This window comes from Cyrtonyx montezumae, unplaced genomic scaffold, assembly GCF_038088225.1.
Source record: "Cyrtonyx montezumae isolate F1298 unplaced genomic scaffold, pur_monq_1.0 scaffold_0, whole genome shotgun sequence".
NCBI classification, from domain to species: Eukaryota; Metazoa; Chordata; class Aves; order Galliformes; family Odontophoridae; genus Cyrtonyx; species Cyrtonyx montezumae.
The window spans coordinates 53,737,686-53,756,596 of NW_027071824.1; the positions used below are offsets into that span (position 1 = coordinate 53,737,686).

Genomic DNA, 18,911 nt, shown 5'->3' on the forward strand with positions numbered 1-18,911 from the left:
TGTACTCATACACACACGTGCACACTCACACACACACATACAGAAGGTAAAATGCAATGCACCCTGCTCAAATGGATTTTGCTTGGAGTGATTTGTCTATTAAAGAAAAAAAAAAAATCACAGTTCCTCAACAGTAGTTAAAATTCCACATCAGCTACTGATAATGAAATTATTTCCCCTGTACTTGCATGAGGTAGACATCCCGAGAGGATAAAGAAAATGGAAAGTTATGGAAAATGCTTTAAGTTTTTTTCCTTTTCTGAACAGAAGGCCCCTTCCTGCTTGGTTCCTCGGGTGATGCAGATAACTTACTTGAAGAAGCTTCTTGTGGCGACCTGCCTGAACGCTCCGAGATCTCTGACCTTCCCTCCTGAGAATACGACGGAGACGAATAGCCATACGTTCCTCCCCCTTCTCTCAGGAAAGCAGAAGTGGAAGGCTGGGGTTCAGCTTCGTGTCTTCCCTGAGAACTAGTGGGCTGTTGTGAAACAGTTTTATGGGGGCAGTTAGCCACCATGTGCATGATGCTCTGACAGTAATGGCACTTCTTTGGCTGTGGAGGTAGACTACATTCTTTAGCGTGGTGATCAAGGCCACCACAGTTGTAGCATCTAGAAATGAAAAGAGAGAGCTGGTTATAAACTGCAGCAAATGGTTGAGATTCTCTATGCATCATAAACCCAAGAGTGTACCATGTCTGCTGGCGAAGCAGCAAGAGCATCTGCACTGACATCCCACTGCCACAGGATGAGATGTATTTAACTTTTTAAGTAACACACCTGGAATGTGCCTCTTTGCCCTGCTGGTAAACAAACAAACAAAAAGCAAACACAACAAGCCAAACACTTACTGGGAAATGGATTCTGTTACCACTGTCCTTATCAGTCAGTATCTTGCTATGAAAAACCTTGGTACTCCTTGAAAGTAAATACCAGCCTTAAGTAGATCCTAACTTCTGGGATCTTTCTACTGGCTCACGGGGGCTAAATCTGTTGGCCAGTGCAAGCAGGGGTCTAATCACACTTTGACAAAGACTTTAGATGCCTCATTGCCCTAGGTGGTTAAGATGAGACCCTGCAGCAAGAGGACAATACTGCAAGGGTCCCACTTTCAAAAAAGCCACTGGCACTGTACAACTACTTTAGGAAACTCTGCTGCACGCTGAGAGTTTTATGAATACAACACTAAGACACTAAAGTGCTGAATACAAAATCAAACAAACATGCAAAAACCTCACATCGGCCCTTCCTGCTGGCTCTCCCCAAAAGAGATGCCGGGGTTCAGCCACAGCTCCGGCCCCACTAGAGGGCACCAAATATTCACACATCCCGAGACCACAGCTGCAGGAAACAGCTCCGCTTATTTATAGCATTAAACTCCTGCGAGCTAGTACTTCACACGTGCCTGACAATACAGGCATTTTGGAGTTGGGTGGGGAGAGGGAGCAGCCACCAGGACGCAGCTCTTCACCCACAGAGAGGTTTCAGTTCTCGAGTTGCGTGGTCGCAGCCATGAACAGAGACAAGCAGGGAGGAGACGTTTGGCCTTTCTGAAGGAGCTGCCTCAGACTCTGCCGTGTCTCCCAGGATGTGCCGCATTTTGTCTGAACCTCTGTGCTCAAAAACTCTTTGGTCAAATAAAAGATCATGTCCAAAACCTCGCCTCAGTTAAGACACACCAAGGGGAGGGTGAGGGCAAAGCTTTTACGATGCTTATGTTTCAGAGGGTTGGTAATGGCTTTTATGGTTTCAATTCAAAACAAAATAAATAGAGCCCTAGCAAGAGTCATAAAACAGGGTTTGTTTGTTTTCTCTTGGAATTCCCAAACCACATTGCAAGTGGTGGTGACCTGGGGTGTCATCTTCAAAAGAACAGCTGCCAGAGGCGGACACACGGCAGAGCACCTCTTCCAAGCCACAGGGGCAACACCAAGTCTTAAAAATGGCCCAGATCTAAGCACTTCTATTCATCTTATTACCAAAGGGAATTACTGGGAAATTTCCAACAATTCCTTACTGAATTCTCTTCCTTTATTACATGCACCATAAATGTGAACCCTTGAGTTACATTAATCTGACACTTGATACAAGAAAATGATTACCTGATATTCCTATGTTGGTCATGTTCACCACTGCTTCTTACTTTGTTTTTCTAGGTTTCCATTTCTTTGTATCACAAATGCTTGCACTGAATGCACATGGATTAAATCTACTATGATCTAGAATTCTGCTGAAGAGAACTAACCCAGTAATGACTTTTCTTTTTTTCTTTGCTTTCCCTTAACTACAAAACCAATTAAAAAAAAAAAAGTAGCACAAATATTCATGCTCGGTGTGAGCATGAAGGATTCAAGAAGACTCCATGTACAAGGAACTACAGGTACATATAATCGTGCAACTTGCTTTTGCTCAAGCCCACATCAAGATGTTCAGATTCCTGTACAGTACCAAAGCACAGTTCTGAACTTGCATTTGGTGATTGCTGTTAGTCTGCACAAACCAACAAGTTTAGGCCATGCAAAGCTGTATGTACAGCTGCTGTCTCACCTACAGAATGTATGCTGTCAGTGTAATTCTTGATAAAACCTGTGCAATTGATAAAAAGGCTACAAAATGGCTGTTAAAAGTTTGCAAATCCATTGTAAGAGACCTCCAGAAGACCTCCCTCTTGATTTTTCTTTTTCACTACTAGCAAGATGCTACCCGTATCTTCATTTTAATATACCAATGAAAACTTCTGCATGAAATGGTTCCACTTCTTCACCATCAGTGCACAGAATTATGAGATTTTCAGAGGAATTTGAAGGCTATGCCAGCGTTGGTCTACCTGTATATACTATGAAATAACCCACAAATAGATGAAGTATAAAGCTTCCCTTCAACCAAGATGAAAGTGTGTACAAGCCCCACTGTCATTTAGTACAGATCTCCCTAGCAAAGAAATACTAAACGTTGTAAAATATGAACATTCTGGTTTAAGACAGAAACATCAAGTTTTTTTCCTTGTAATATAAAGTTTTAAGTTAATAAACAATATTAACCTGAGTACTTTTATTCTAAATCATTGTAGGTATTTTTAAATTAATGGGCTTACTTAACAGCAGCATTCAGTCTTAACAGGCATTCAACTATATTTCCCTGACAAGTTTACTAAACATCCTCTGGTTAAACTCATAAGACAGTAAAACTTACAACTGGAAAAACACAAGAACAGCACCAACGAAACCCTTTAAATATCCTACTTTCTCTCCCTCCAGTAAATACACCTAGGACTTCACAAATGTGTTAATTATTATAATTCAGGTTATATTAAAGAATGGTGTTTTTTAATATCTTGTGCATTTGCTTCCAGCAGTGAACTAATTCCTTGTTTGTTTGGTTTTTTTTAATCTAAGTACAGTGAAATGCAATATCGTTCAGGAGTCTGCATTCAGGAAACTGTGCATTTTACCTTAATTGTGAAATGTAGAATTTTAGAGCTGCAAATGCATTTGTGCTGGCTTCCTTTTTTAACATCACATTTACTTAAAATCGTTAAAAAAAAAAAAAGGACTGAAAATAGGTTAAAGAGGTTCAGTAGTGGAGGAGGTGGTAGCCATGGACAAATCAATTTAATCAGTCACTATGGTATGCACCGTGTTATCCAATTCAGTGAACCATTTCACCTCACCAATTGACCACGAACCTGCTGTCAGGGCCCCTGTTTCCACTCAAGAGGCCTCAGTCACCGTTTGCGCGTATTTTTATCAATACATCTTACATGCAAAATATTGCAATTCTGTGTTTTTATTCAAATCCCTGGTAAAAACGTCACTGTAAAATAAAATAATGTTAACAGCCGCTGTGATTAAACTATGATTTGGCTTTTCAGGAATTCTTTTTGTGACTAACCAACCCAAGCATCTGGCTATAGTGTCGCATTAGAATACATATGTGCCAGCCTGGGTGTGCCTGGACTTAAACAGGGGGGTGGCGTTCATTCCCTTCTTTTAGCTATGTATTCATTCCTTGTCAATCACTCCTACCAAGAGAAGAGATCACACCCCACGCTCAGAAGCCTTCCCTCTCAAGGGATTTACACCCAAAGGAAATGGCCAGCCATCTCTGGAGCTCACAAATGACACCACATGGCAGCATCCACGCGCATTAAGGTATGGCATTAACCCTTTTGTCCAAACACGCTTCAGCTTTTTGCTCGTCTCAGCTGTATAAACCTACATTATAACATAATGAAAATGGATAATGTGTGATATATGCACACAGATTTATGTATTCATAATGCTATATCTGTAAATATACAGAACAGCGTGCAAGCTGGCTCCTGCTAAGAAAATCAGCGCATTCTCACTCCACTGTTTGTTCAAAAACTCTACCTAAGTGCAATTGTAGTAAATGCTTCTTCACTTCAGAAACACCATGGAAATAATATGTTAGACTCTTAGAACGGCGAGACAGATAAGCTTAAAAAAGAAAAGTCCTCTCCCACGATTTACTGCCAGCTTTAGGCACCAAATAATGCAACAAATTAAATAAAGAGATGGCAGTTATCCCAAAGGGGAATCCTTCCTTCACTACAGCACTGGCAGGAAGGGGGATCAGGACTCGTTTATAGTATAAAAAGGACGAACATTTTAATGAAAGAATACCTTGAGGAACTTATTTAGCACTACTAATAAAGGAAGAACACATGGCAAGGTTAAAAACACTTCTAAAATTCTCCTTTACTATGGGTTGGTTATTACACAGAACTACACATAATTAGAAGAAACAGATGAACAAGCAGAAAGCATATGGATACCAACATAATCATCGATTGTGTTAATTACAAAAAGCTGACAACCAAAAATTCATGACAAGTACTCCAAACCACAACCAAATGCAAACACGGAATTAAATACTCTCTGGCTTTCAGCTATTTTGCTTTGTCCCCCACTAGTCCCCTCATAGTTAGGAAGCATTCTCTAACCCTCTCACTTTTAGCATGACAACACAGCCGTCATCAAACAAACACGTTTCTCACAACAACAGCTCATCTGAGCTAAGCAGTAAGGAGGGTAAGCACAACCCCTTGTTTCTTCATGCTGCTTCATAATATGATTTGGATGATAATCCAATATATACGACAAGAAGAGAATCATTTGTGTGGCTCCACTCTATTATCTGTTGGGGGAAAAAGCGTTAGGGTTGCCCTAGTGATTATTCTGGGGAGTGGTGGTTTTCCTATCTGATGGGGCTAGCAAAGGGAAGAAAGAAGGAACAATACAGGGTGTTCACCAGCTCCCCTTTTTGTTTTTCCTTTTGGAATGCTATGGGATAACAAAAATCTGCATTGTGGTGAATGATGCTTCATCCAGCAGTTTGAATGCTTTGAAAAACAGCTAGGTTTCATAACAGCGTATGCAAGTACGATGTTTTCACAGTGTGCTGAACGCCAGCAAAGCAGTTAAAGAAGACAGAATAATTACAAGGGAATGCTTGAAGACATACCTAGCTAGATATGCTTGTCCTTTTTCCATTGCTTTCACAAATACATGAAGAAAGGACATTTCTTGCCAACAGCATCCACTGCAGACTGCTTCGACCACCTTTTGCTGTGAAGGGAGCTTCAGCTATGACTGATCTAACAAAAACACAGATCTCAGACAAAATGGAGGTGTTTTAGGCTCCAGAGGTGGTGGCCTTGACAGGCAGTGCAAGGGGGACTGCTGGGTCACAAACACCTCTATGTGGTTGAAAGGGGTTCCCGAACAGCCTGGGAGCTGCTGATTGTGACTTTAATTCAAGATAAACATAGTCAATGTGACATACACAGGATGCCCTGGGCATCTGTGCACTGTCCTCACAGGCCCTGAGGGCAACTTCTGGAGCACTTCTCCTCATCCTTGTTTTTCAGTTCTTATGCTGTTTTGTTCAGTAAGTTGCAATCCTTAAGCTATTTTTGAACACAGTGGGAATATAGGTAACTCTGAGAGTGGTCTAATGAGGCATTAGCATTCAAAAACTGTATTGTAAATCATTCAAGGCTACATGAAATTATCTAGTTAAATGAAGTAGAGAACAGAGCATCTTGCTTCTCCATCAGAGCATTTATGGTGTGTCCAGCAAGCAGAGCGACACTAAAGCAGAAAACTTCACCAACAACCTCATTTTTTAATCCATGAGAAAAGACCAACAATCATTTCAATTTCAAAGCTGTAATTATTTTCTGTCAGGAATACTGGAAAATTGTATGGTATCAATACTGAACACGTGGTACACAGGGACCACATCTAGATTTGTCCTGATCCTGTGCCTACATGCTGCTCCATGAAAGGCATTGCAGAGGTGCCATACTTGGAAATTAGCTGCAGGCTGCTGCTTTTCAGTACAATCTGTGCCTTCCCAGCTTTCTGAGATTAAAAGCCATCACCTTTTAAAACAAAGGTGATTCTTTGAAAGAATTAAAGATGAAATAAAAGTGTTCATCTATTCCTCTGGCTAATCCTACAGCACATGGTAATGCATCAGATTGAAGCCTCTCAATTTCAGTGAGGAAAACAAGAGCCCTCCGTTACTTTTTTCTTAGGGTTACCTTTTTTAATCTTGCAGCTAGCCCCAGCACGCTGACACAAACCCACCTCCTGCAAAGCTTCCAATAACATAGGGTAGAATATTGATGGTTCATACTCTCATTACAAATAAATAAACAAAAATGCTCAATCGTAAACTCATCAGATCAAATGGTTTTCTGTCGTTAGCTCTAAATCAATCTGTTTTTCCCCCTGCATCCAGAAGCTGTATCAATAGGTTGTGGTCTTTTGTCGTGTGGGCTTCCCATCCCCCTCACCCCCCAACAAAGACGCTGACAAAAACACAGGGCATTTGTCTGATAAACCAGGTCTTTCAGGGCACTGGTCAGCTTCACAGAAAGAGGAAAGAAATTTGTTTATAATCTGCTAATATAATTTCACTGGAAGATGGTTTTTATGCATTTATTTTCCTTGAAAACCAAGAACAACAATGAAATGGAAGGTGGCTCACAAAGCACAAAGAACTACACAGACACCGGCTCTTAAAAAATAACCTCCACAATACCATTTCCTTTCTTGCTTGCTTTCCATGAAACCTTATCTGTGCTATCCACTCAGCTCTCTTCAGAGGCATGAAAGAAAATTATTTTTTGCATAAATTGCACAGAAATCCTTATGAAATGCATCCTCGAGGAGGAACGCTTTGGATGTTCTTTTCATTCCTTATAGTAAAAGGGTTTTCTTTACACTGAGAGTTAGGAACTCCTGAAATAACAACTTACAAAATGAGGTCTTTTGTTTTCCTGCATAACACCAGAGATGGTTTTGCTCCAAAAGTATCAATATAGTGTGGAAAGAACATGCATATTATAATGGCCCCAACCCATCCAGATAGAGCAGATACAAGACCAGGGACGGTTTAAGGGTTTAAATACTCATATATCATGCGTTTCCAACATGAAATGCTATGCTGTGATTTCAAAATAAGTCTACTGTTAATCTTTTTGCATTACGAAACCACACACACAAATATTTTGAATATTTGTAAGCCTTCATTTCTGTGGGAATAAGAAAAAAGGATTTAAAATCAAAACAGTTTTCTATGCAGTACTTTGAAAAATAACAGATTGGTGAAAAGGCCACCATAAAGATTTACCACAGGGACGCTGCAGCGTGTGCTCACATCTGAGAATTGCATTTGCCAGCATTACCCATCTGCAGTACTGGGTAGACCTGGACTGGTCGGAAGCTGCTTCTCAGTGCCCCCAGTACAAAATCCTGGCTCAGTAACATAAGTAATGGTGCACAAAGCTGGCTCTGCTCTGGCTGGGTCAGTGAGGCGCTGCTCCTGAGCTTAGCAGCATGTCTGCCCCTGCACAGATCCAGCTGCAGCACATCCACATCCACACATCAGCTAAGTGCACAGATCTGATAAAAGGGCACTGCGTTACTGGGAACTGAAAATATAAATCTGCCATTTTCAAGTCGTTCCTTATTCTGTCATTAAAAGCAAATACAAGTTTCATAACCCGTTCTCCTTCCAGTTTGAGGGTCATGCAACTTCAAGCATCCCTTATAAATCAGCATCACACTCGGTTTCACGAATATTGGACGAGAGTAGGGACTGATTGAAATCCCAGCCTTGAAGTGGATGCTCAAAAAAACTGTCCTATCCTGAATCAGACGACTTGCACGAGCATAAGCTTCACGAGTGTTAAGGACTGCAGAATGTTACCAACACATCACGTCTTCATTCTAAAGAAATTAAGGACAGTTCTTAGCACATTTTGCTGTTATGAGGCCAAGTCGGTTATTCCTATGGGGGTTCATTCCAGAGCTCATGGAATTGACAGAATAACTCATGTCACACAAAATACATTCAGGGCTTCCCTTTCCAGCTGTGTAACAAAAAGCCAACAAACACGGTGGCTTGTTTCCTAGAAACTGTGCCTGCAAGTTCACATGTTCAATACCTGCACAGAGAATTAGATTATTCAAATGCTCTGTAGCCACATTTTAGTGGTAAAGAAAATCTCTACCACAATGATCTAGTGACTAAAGAAGAAAGTAATCAGTTCCTAATTCACTTTTCCAAACTTGCACCAAAACATGCCTAAAATGGACAAGCTGCATATACTGACATTAGTACAGAACAGTTGTGTTCAGCATTTTCTGTAACATTTTGAAGAGATTTACACCATCTTAAAGATTTTAACTTGAATCTTTTCACATCAAAATGCAGAAGCAACAGCAAAGCGTGAAAACAGGATTCCAGCAGCAAAAGGATTAAGCCTCAAATGTTAAAGCTTTTAATTCCCACCTGAGGGAGGTATTGAGAATTAAAAGTGAATTAATTCAGTGTTTTTCTATCCAATCTATTTTACCACCACCTTAGTTGTTAATTCTCTCTACAATTATGTATATTAAAAAAAAAAAAAAAGCATCACCAACAAAACACACATTTCTGCACATAAAAACAACACTTAATTCAAAACTTGCTGTTTCATTTCTCTTAGCCTCAGGATGGCAAATCTAATGCATGAGTTTGAGTTCAGTATTTCTTTCTCTGAAATCTGATAATTCTGTGTACTGTTACAAATAATCAACCATAACTGAAAGCATTTTACAATACCTGGTAACCTATATTGCTTTATCCCTCTTGGTCATGATTAGGCATGTTAAGTGATATCACTTCAGTAAAATGCTAACAATGAGGTGAACAAAACTTTTAAAAGGCTGTACCATCCAGAAACAGATCATCTTCATGGTCTTCTGTCAATCACAGAACTGTAAATGCAGAACAGTTTTGCTACCTTCAGCGAGCTTGTTCTTTGCTAACTTTAATAATGCAACTGAGGAAAGAATTTCTCACTGTGTATGAGTACTTAAAAGTCACAGTGCAGCAATGCAGGCACTTCCCCTGCATGTTGCATGAGGAGGAAGCACCTCAGTTTCACCTATGAATCTGTTTGCTAGTTGATGTAACACTTGAAAGTATAATTTAAGAAAAAAATTAGAATAGCAAAGCCAAAGAACTATGGCCAAGGTACAGGAATGACATGTTTGATTCTTCCGGCCATGTGTACTCAGCCATCCAAGCTCAGAAAGACTGAATAAACTGTTTCAAAATAAAGGACACTTACAGGCCAAGCATTAGTTTTCCGGCCACGACTAACGAAATCTGATTCAAGAGATTTATATACAACAGGAACTCTAGACTTAAAACTTTTTGTTTGAAAATAAAGACCAATTCAGATAAGAGCACCCTAGTTGTGATCAGTGCAAAGGGATGGTAGGTTACTACTCAGACACCACATGCACTGGACGAAGAAAAACAGTAAGATGAGATGGATATTCTTGCCAAGCACAGCATAACCAGCTATCTGTAGTTCTGATCAGCCATTCATACTCGAGTCACAACTTCAATTACAGAAGCCTTGAATTTACAATGTTGAAAGCAGTCACGAAGCAGAAGAGTGATTAATGCCAGTGCTGTGTCTGTGCCCTAACATTTCATCTATACTTTAACCAAACAACTTTTTAGTTACCCAGCAGCATTCATCGTGCAGAGCAGGAAAATTGAAATGTTAAGACTGGAAGCACGCAGAGGCAGAAAGGCCATCATACTTTTAATGCAAGCCCTGAAACTGCCCCTGATCAATCTGACTTTTGGTTGGGGACCAAAGAAGACATATATAAATATGTTTCCACATTCACTGATGAAAAGCGTGCACAGGCCAGCAAGATAGCAAATTTCTGTGGGGGGTATAGTTCACAGTTCTTCCATTTTGGAGTGCAAATCCTGACTTCTAGCAAAATGAAGGATTACCCACTTACGCTGTCAGCCTGTCTGCTCACTTTCAATCCTGCGTTCTGAGGGCAAGGTAGAAGACACAGAAAGGTGACAGGAACATACTGCAGTGGCTACGAATGGAATGTGTAACATCAAATTTGTGAGAATCATTTGGATTTTATTAACCCTTATTGGAAACAGTGACTGAAACCCAGTTTCTTCTTGTGGTTAAGTATCTTCCACAGGAAGAACTGTGAGCATCTTTCCTCAAGATCCAAATATATTGCAACTGAACAGGGAACTAGATCTATTTTTTGCCACTCAGGATAAATGACCGCGGCTAGATGGAGGAGAAGGCAAATCACAGGCAGACCAGGCCGGAGCAGGGTCTCAAACCCCCAGTCAGCTTTCCCAGCTTGTGCCAGTCCTTCCTTAGTGACTCCTCAGCACATGGGTGGCCACAAACCACCTCTGCAACAGCTAGTTAAATCAGGTGCCAGTACTGGAGATCTGTACTTTTGTACCATTATAAAAATCCCAACAGCAGCCTTCTGAGCTGCTGTATGCAATACATCTGTATTCATCAGCCTACATGGCCCAGGATCCTCCAACCCTGCCTGTCTCACCTCAGACCCAGTATCCCCACGTCTTGTGCTGGTGCTTCCTCCACTTGGTGCTCTCCTCATGGAGCTGGTACACAATTCCCTGCTCCCCTGAGAGACTGGAGAAGGGAAACCCTTGTCTCTTATCACCCAAGAAGGATCTATTAATCCTTCAAAAGCCTCAACAGCCACCATCTGTATAGAATAGCCTCCTGACAGAAAGGACTTTGCATTCAGACACACACAGTGTGAACACCTCTAGGTATGTGGTGATCCCTTGGGTGTCTTTTGTACAGCTTAAGGCATGCTCGTTATTTGGGGTCATACAAATCAAGGGTCAGGAACCAACCTGCAAATTTTGTGGAGTTCTGCTATCAGTTAGAGCACTGAGTTGCTGGTCGTCTTGTACAAAGCCCAGCTGATACAAGATGCAGTACATAAATCAGTTTGTGAGGCTCTAGGCAGCACTCAAATCTTGCATCTAGGATCCCAATGCCTTCTGTGTGATCAAAAATTGTAAAACCTACACATCTTTAGCCTTATAAAACTAAGGACCCAGACTGTTAATAATCTGATGTTTCCCACAATATTCCTAGATACTTCTAGGAACAATCCATTTACTGAACCAGCCTCCCTCTTGAAAAACTGGAAGGCCAGAAAGCCATACTTCAAAGTCATGATAGATCCCTCTGACTTTCCTCCTTACAAAACTTCTAAATACCCAACAAATCTGGAAATACTTGACTTCAGCTAACTACAGACTGGAGGTAAATTGTGGCTCTCACCCAGGACTCTCGACCTCAAGCACAGCCCCCAAACTTCCTGCAGGAGAAGTCTTATCTTTCCCAGGCTTTGAAACTGGTGATGGAGACTTTAGTAAATGATGTCAGGGAGAGAAAATACAGAAGGAACCTTTCAGGAACTAGACCTGAGAAAGAGATGCTGATAATTGACTTCCAAAGGATTAGGGGGGTCACGTATAATGTTTACACTTATTCAAATGGCAAAAACTCACAGACCTCACAGGCAATCAGATTCGTCATAGCTTTGAGGATATGAGTGTGCCCCTCTAGGTTACATATGGTAAACTAAGAAAATAGTTGTACAGGAGTTCAGCACCTTATGGCTGATCAGGTCACAAATCAATTAGAATTCGCTGAGCTAGAGCAAGAATCAAGCACATCCTTAATAATGCATAAAATATCTGATTTGGAAGTTGTCCTCCATGTTACAGCCCATCTAGTGCTGTTCAACCACCAGGATGAAAAGTAATAAGCAAGCTGAGAAAAGCCAGTTCTCTTATGCCCACAACCCAAATATTAAATGGAAAGGGAGGATTATTGAACTAAACTGAGCAAGTGGAGAAAAAACTCTTCGCACATCTTTTTTAGTCTGTGTTGACAGGAAACACTAAAGCAGAATCAGATGAGGAAGGCATACGCTTCCTTCATGGTGTAAAAGCCTGAATCAGAATGCCTTCTACAAACTGTGTAGCTTTCTTCTCAGCTCGTGCACAACTTTACACAGTGCAGGTGCCACCACTGCTGTCTTGGCAGCATCAGTGACTGCTCCTGGAGCGCCCTTCTGGTTTCACACTCTGCGCTGTGAAACAAGCCAGCAGCAGCATGCCATGCCAGCACGGTGCAGGGATCTGCCAGAGACTGTGGCTGAGTACTGCAAGCCATCTAGCACTGTAAGCAGTTACCAGGAGTCCAGCTCAGCTGCTCTGCATTTCATTCATAGCTTTTTGTTGGTACTGCGAAATTAAATGGAAGATGAGCACACAGTAAGCAGCCCTCTCCTCAAGAATACTTCAAGGACAAAAGATTTCTTTCAAAAGCCCTCCAGGAGACTATGATGCAATAAATAAAACTGTTACCAGATCTCCACAGCGTAAGTTTTCAGATAATTCACCCACTTGTTTTTCAGTTTGTAGTATTCCTTTAGCTTGGTTCACCTCACACCTCCAGCTCTGAGGCAAAAAGCCATTGCGATGGCACAACCATGGGTGCGATAAACACAGGCAGGAGGTGGGAGGGAGCAGACCAGCAGTGAGGTTCCCATCATCCCCTCAAGCACTACTGCCAGAGAAACTACATACAGCATGAAACCACATCTGGCACCTGGGACTTCCTAGTAGTCACAGCACATACTCTGCAGAAATTGATCAAGTATCAGCTACGATTATATTCTTCTAGCCATGGCCATACTTCTTAATATACCACTACCTCTCTACAAAAGTCATCTACTTCATGAATAAAGCCAACACAAAGCAAAAGTCAAAACATCACTATTACCTGATGTCAACATAATAATACAAGGAACCACCACAAGCTATTAAAACATTTCAGGTGTAATATCCTATAAATGGTCACTGTTTTTTATATTGGTGAATTAAAGGATTTTTTAAAAATCAAGTACACGCATATGAAGACATTCTAAGGGTTCTGTGTTAAGACAACTCGATGCAATTTGGATGAAAAAATCAATCAAGAGTATAATGTGAAGGATACCTACCCACAGCAGTCATAATCTCTGCTTTTCCTACAACACTGGAAAGATGCCAGCCCTTGTATTGTCTTGTAAAGTACAACACCGTGACTAAAATATATTTTCAGAATTGCAATATTAAAATTAGGATAGTATATTCATTTTTTCAATTGATAAATTTATTAAATTTACTAGTGCTTGCAGTTATGATCAGCATTATTAAAACCTATCCAAGTGCAAATAACTAAATTTTTAAAAATACTGTTATTTGCCATATGTAATGGTACCAGCTCTGAAAATTCAGTGCCTTACAGCAGAATACGTTTCTGTATATCCATATCCCTTCTAACTTAAAAGTGGATTGCATTTTTCGGGTTGCTGCGCTAGAAATACCAGTTGCAACGTTTCCTCTAATAATTTGTGCTGGCAGCTAATATGTCCTTAAAATATCTTGAGTAAATAAGACGTGACTCCAATTCCCATTTGCTGACCGAATATATATAGTTTTATATTTAATGACTTAGTTGAAATAGCTGGCCTTCACTTTGAAAAGAGTACTTACAAATCATCAAAATAATATTGTATCTTTCAAAGAGCATCAATGCCAAATACGTCTGCCAGACGTGACAAGCCCCTTATCATGTGCAGTCAGAACTGCACTCCCTCCAGTCCAGCTCCGAAGTTAAAGCATCTGAAGTGTAAATTGTGTGCGCCACAGACACAGCAGCCCACTTTACTTTAACCTTGTTAATGGCAAGCCAGATGGAACCTCTGAGGCCACCCATTGTTCAGGCTTGCATTTTTGTGTAATGCCATGGTGTAGGTCCATAGGGCCTCATGAATTCCCCTCCTCTGAATATATACTGTGCTGTTAAAGGCACTGAAAGGATCAAGCTCTGCTCTGAGAGCAGCTGGCTTTGTATTTTTTAATGGTTGTTAGCAGCAGCAGCAGGTCCATTCTACTCCCCCAGTCTCCCCCTGCCCTCCTTAACATCCTGATCTATCAGTCCTTGAGTAGAACCAAGACCTGTGTCCTAATGAAACATATCATACATTACCTTGGGTTCACTTCCCTGTATACTCTTAAAAAATTCTCAGCTTCTTCCTTCCACACAACCTCAGATCCCGCTCCAGTAGAACTTAATCACACCAGTAATCATCACTGACTTCATCGATAATCATGAAGTAATTTCTTTCCTACCCAATCCAGGCAAACTGTGCTTGCATAATTTCTGTTACTCATCATTACCACGTGAAAATTTGGTCGAAGTTCTCTGCCTTGACCTCTTTGAGAGAAGAATGGAAATAAGAAGAGTTCTGAGTGAAGGTGGCCCACAAAAGACTCCTCACAATCTGAGAAATAAGGGTAAAAATTGCAATTGTTACATGCAAAGATCTATTTGTACAGTATCTGTGACATAAAAGTTAACATTCTACAATGCTTGAGCCATGAGTTAGGAACATAAAGACATCAGCTAAGAAAAAACTGCAGTGTATGTAACTGAGATAGTAAAAAAAAAAACACCTAAAAAAACAAACACAAGAATACACCTGGCCCTCTAGTAGGTTTCACTGGCACTGATGGAACATGATAAGTGGAGCGAGAGGGGAGGACTTTCTCCCTGTTTACTGCAGGTTCGATGCATGGTGATGGGAATGGGATAAGAGAAGTGCAAAGCCCTTCCTCTCCAATAGGCCTGCCATCAAAAAGCAAGCAGCACCACACAAACTGGAGACTGCAGCCAGGAATGTCTGAATTGCAGCACTGAGCACCAGTGCTCAGGTAATTAGCTTGCTTCTGGGAGTGAACTTTGATATAGCAGCTCATGAAGACAATGCACTCATGACTGATATTAGAAGGATGCTGCAAACAATTATCTGTTGTCACAGAAACTGCACAGAGGCTTTTGCAAGATCAGGGTTGACTGGATTATTAAAAGGGCTGAGAAGCCATGGCTGCAGATTCTCTAACCTCTTTGAACTTACTTGCTATTGTGCTACTCTGGCAGTACGAGGAAGGAAATCCCTTCACCAAATCCACAGGTCAGTGCCTCATACAGTGCAGCAGCACACGACTCATGGATATCTGTTATACTCCTGCTGTTCCCAGCTGGTCTGTACACCTTTGGCAATAGCAGCCAGGAGGGACCTGAAGCTCAGCAGTGTGAACAGAGCCTGCATGAACTGGAGCAGGCAAACTGTGACTTGATCATTTCTCTTCTTTCCCCAGGCTGCTCCAGTCAGGAAGATCAGCTTCTCCTTTCCTACACACACTTCCCCAAAAGCAGGAGAAATGACAGCTAAATGCCTTCTGGGGGTGTCTGTAATCCAACATAAAAGCTTTCGGGTAACCAAGGGTTTGCATCCAATGGGGGAAAACCACAAACTGGGGAACTCCAGGGTAGACAAACTAGGGGAAAAGCAAAATATGGTAACCCCTACCTTCCTCCCACAGGAAGAAGAACAAACTTAAATCTTAACATTTTACATAAAGGTGCAACTTAGTGAAGATATTTTGAGTATTTCTTTACTAAGACTGTCCTTAAAGGCCATGACATTTTGCCTAAATGTTAGGAAGTGGCTCACTGGGATGCAATGCACAAGGTACAGAAGTTATTTAATTACTAAAATTAGAAACATTTATAATTCCAAATCATAATTCACAGAGGAACAGGAGACGTTCCAGGAGAAATAAAGCTGCTGGACTCAGCAAACTCATTTTTGGCCATTTCAGTGTTCACATGATAATAAAACTTATTTTACCTGGTAATTTTCTGTTCCATACTACTACAGATTATTTTTGAAAGCCAAACAGATTAGTTTTAGCACGCTTACATTGATTGGGGTAAAAGAAAACCACCCAGTTGACAAGATGCAAGAGCTAGGTAAGGTAAAATAATAAAGCCAGGGCACAATTTGCAACCAGTAGACACTGTATTTCACCCACTGTGATGTCTTGAGTACTGATGTCTCAAGTCCTGACATTTTGATGCCCCCCCCCTTCTTCATTTCACTTTCCTGGCCACTGGGGTAACTGAGAGATCTGCAACAAAACTGGTTTGCAATTTCAACTTAGCAAATTAACATTTAATAAAATCCTTCCAGAGTTGCTCAGTAGTTATGAGTACACGTTGAAAATGCACACATTCCTAGTAAAGACTAGGAAAATAAGCATGTTTGGAAACATTGGGGAATATTCACTATTCCTTTTTGGAATTCTAGAAAACACAGTGGGTTACATGCCAGGCTTCACGAAGTGCATGTTACTGATACTTCAGAACACTTCTCAGCATTGCAGTACTACTAGCTTTAAGTCCTGATTTATATAACCCTACTGTTCCACTCGGTGAAAAATTTCCTTTGAAGAAGGGTCGCCAAGAAACCTGAAACATGAACTCCTCTACATTACAAAGAAATACTCAATCATTGATGCATAGAAAAAGCAGAGGACAAGAAACTAATTTTTGCTATGGTGTGTAAATTTATTTTTAATCAGCTCTATCCTATCTAAGATTGGTTACCATTTAATTACATCTAAACCTAAGAAACCATACCATACTTAAAATATTAGGATTGATGTGAAATACCGAAACACTACAACAGGGAATACTACTTCTAATATGCATCTCCTATAGTTTTCACATCATTCACAGCACTTCAAATTAAAGCAACAGAGACAGAAAAAAAATAAACATTGCTTAGAGGAAGCTGGTAGAGAAGAGCTGTGATAACACAATATGCTGCACTCCTAAAAGCCCACTGCTCAGATTTCGCAAGTTTTGAGGAGCAACTGCTGAAAGGAAGGAAGGGAGCTGAGAAATAACCATCACATGTGCATTGCTTGCTCATATGCAACCTCTAAACTATAAACTAGCAGTGAATTAAACCTGGTCACTGCAGTACTGAAAGGCTCTCTTCTAAGCAGATGTCTGAAGCATTCCTGCCAGGTGCAGACGTCCTGGTCAATCTTAAACAAACAGTGTGTTTATGAGAGCCTCACTTCTCCTCATCTTCCCACCTCACACTGCAGTTTTAATGGATGAGTTAAGGGTGAGGGGGCATCAAAGCATCTATAACAGGAAGGATTTGTGCTTCCCACTTTGTTTTCTTTCTCTGATCAGGAAAACCAAAAGGTGCAGCTCTGCTAACAGCACAGCACATTGTTCTTGCAGGGAATTTATGTGCAGTGGGATCTTTTATACACTGGTGGTATACACGGACACTTTGCTGGTGGTTGCACATGGACAGCATGAATAGCACAAGCCTTGTCTGGAACATCCCCCAGTGTCTGTTGGCACCTCCAGCCTTTTGGCTGGGCCAAACCCAACTCCCTTTGGAGTTTTGCACTCCCAACGCAATCCATCACCAGGATACCTGAGCAGGACCACTTCTGAGGATGTGAGGAAGACTTCAAGCAGGGAGCACAACAAATTTCATGCCAAGCTGTTCACAGGACTGCAGACAAACAAACCAGGTGCTGAGCTGCTGTTGAAAGGTGTTACCTGTTCACTAACTCCCTATGATTTGGGAGACCAGTGTTTCTTCAGCTTGTGCTACACAGTGGGGACAAATAAGTAGCAACAACTGAAGAGTCTTGTGGAAATCACTGGGGACAGCTTTGGCAAGCCTGGGTTCAACTTTGTTTAACATTAGCTTTGTGCTCCCAGAGATCTCAACATGTGAAGAGGAAGGATCCCAAGACATGGCTGTGTAGTAATTGATGTAGGCATGATACACAGAACTGGCTGCTGGGATGGTTTGAATTTTGATAATTAAGCATAAATGATTTACAAGCACATACAAAGGAAAAAGTAATCTCAGGATGCAGAAATTACTCCATTGACAATAACCTAAATGTATACTTTTAATGTACACTTAAGAGCTCCATCATACTTGAAGTTACTGACACAAGAAATCTTAAGTTACTATCCAATTCTGAAGTAATCTGTCTGACTTCCCCCTGGGAAAGGGTGTGGTCTGGCGTTGAGGCCAGGGCCACCTCCGCAGCTTGCCCATCTGCTAAGGGACAGACAGCCATGTAGCTGCAGGGGAACATCAGCCTGGCCAGGCTGCAGGCCTGTTGCTCTTCCATGGAGGCGATCTTTCACTGCAGACACAGCCTGCAGCACCGGCAAAATTAAGTTATTGGCAGACTCTGCCAACAGGACTCCAGGGCTGCATCTATTACAGCATCCTCAGGAGAGTCCTCCCAGCCATACTGCCGGGCCATGCCAGCAGTCTCAGGCCTCATGTGCATTTGGCAGCAGCACCAGAGCTGCCTGTCTGGAAGGCCATGAAGGGAAAATCATAGACTGGCCCTTGAAGACATGCACAACCCACACAAGAGCAGCCTCCATCTTCTGACAATCTATACATACCCACTGCGAAGATCACAGTTAGATTCTTCAAGGAACAAGCATTTATAAATAGACAAACTTGAACTATCCTTTATTAAAACAGTGCTGTGGGGTATTTTTGTGTTTGTTTTTTTTTAAACAGATTCAAATCCTTATACATA

General features: G+C 41.2%; 1 protein-coding gene across 2 annotated transcripts in view; it reads right to left on the bottom strand.

The window, feature by feature from the left end:
* Positions 1 to 241: 241 nt before the first annotated feature.
* LIN28B (lin-28 homolog B) overlaps positions 242 to 18,911 on the bottom strand; it is a 78,704-nt gene continuing 60,034 nt past the window's right edge. For both annotated transcript variants that reach the window (XM_065735626.1, XM_065735634.1), the window contains exon 4: positions 242 to 611. In XM_065735626.1, coding sequence (XP_065591698.1) covers positions 242 to 611 — 370 coding nt within the window. The remainder of the gene's footprint in view (positions 612 to 18,911) is intronic.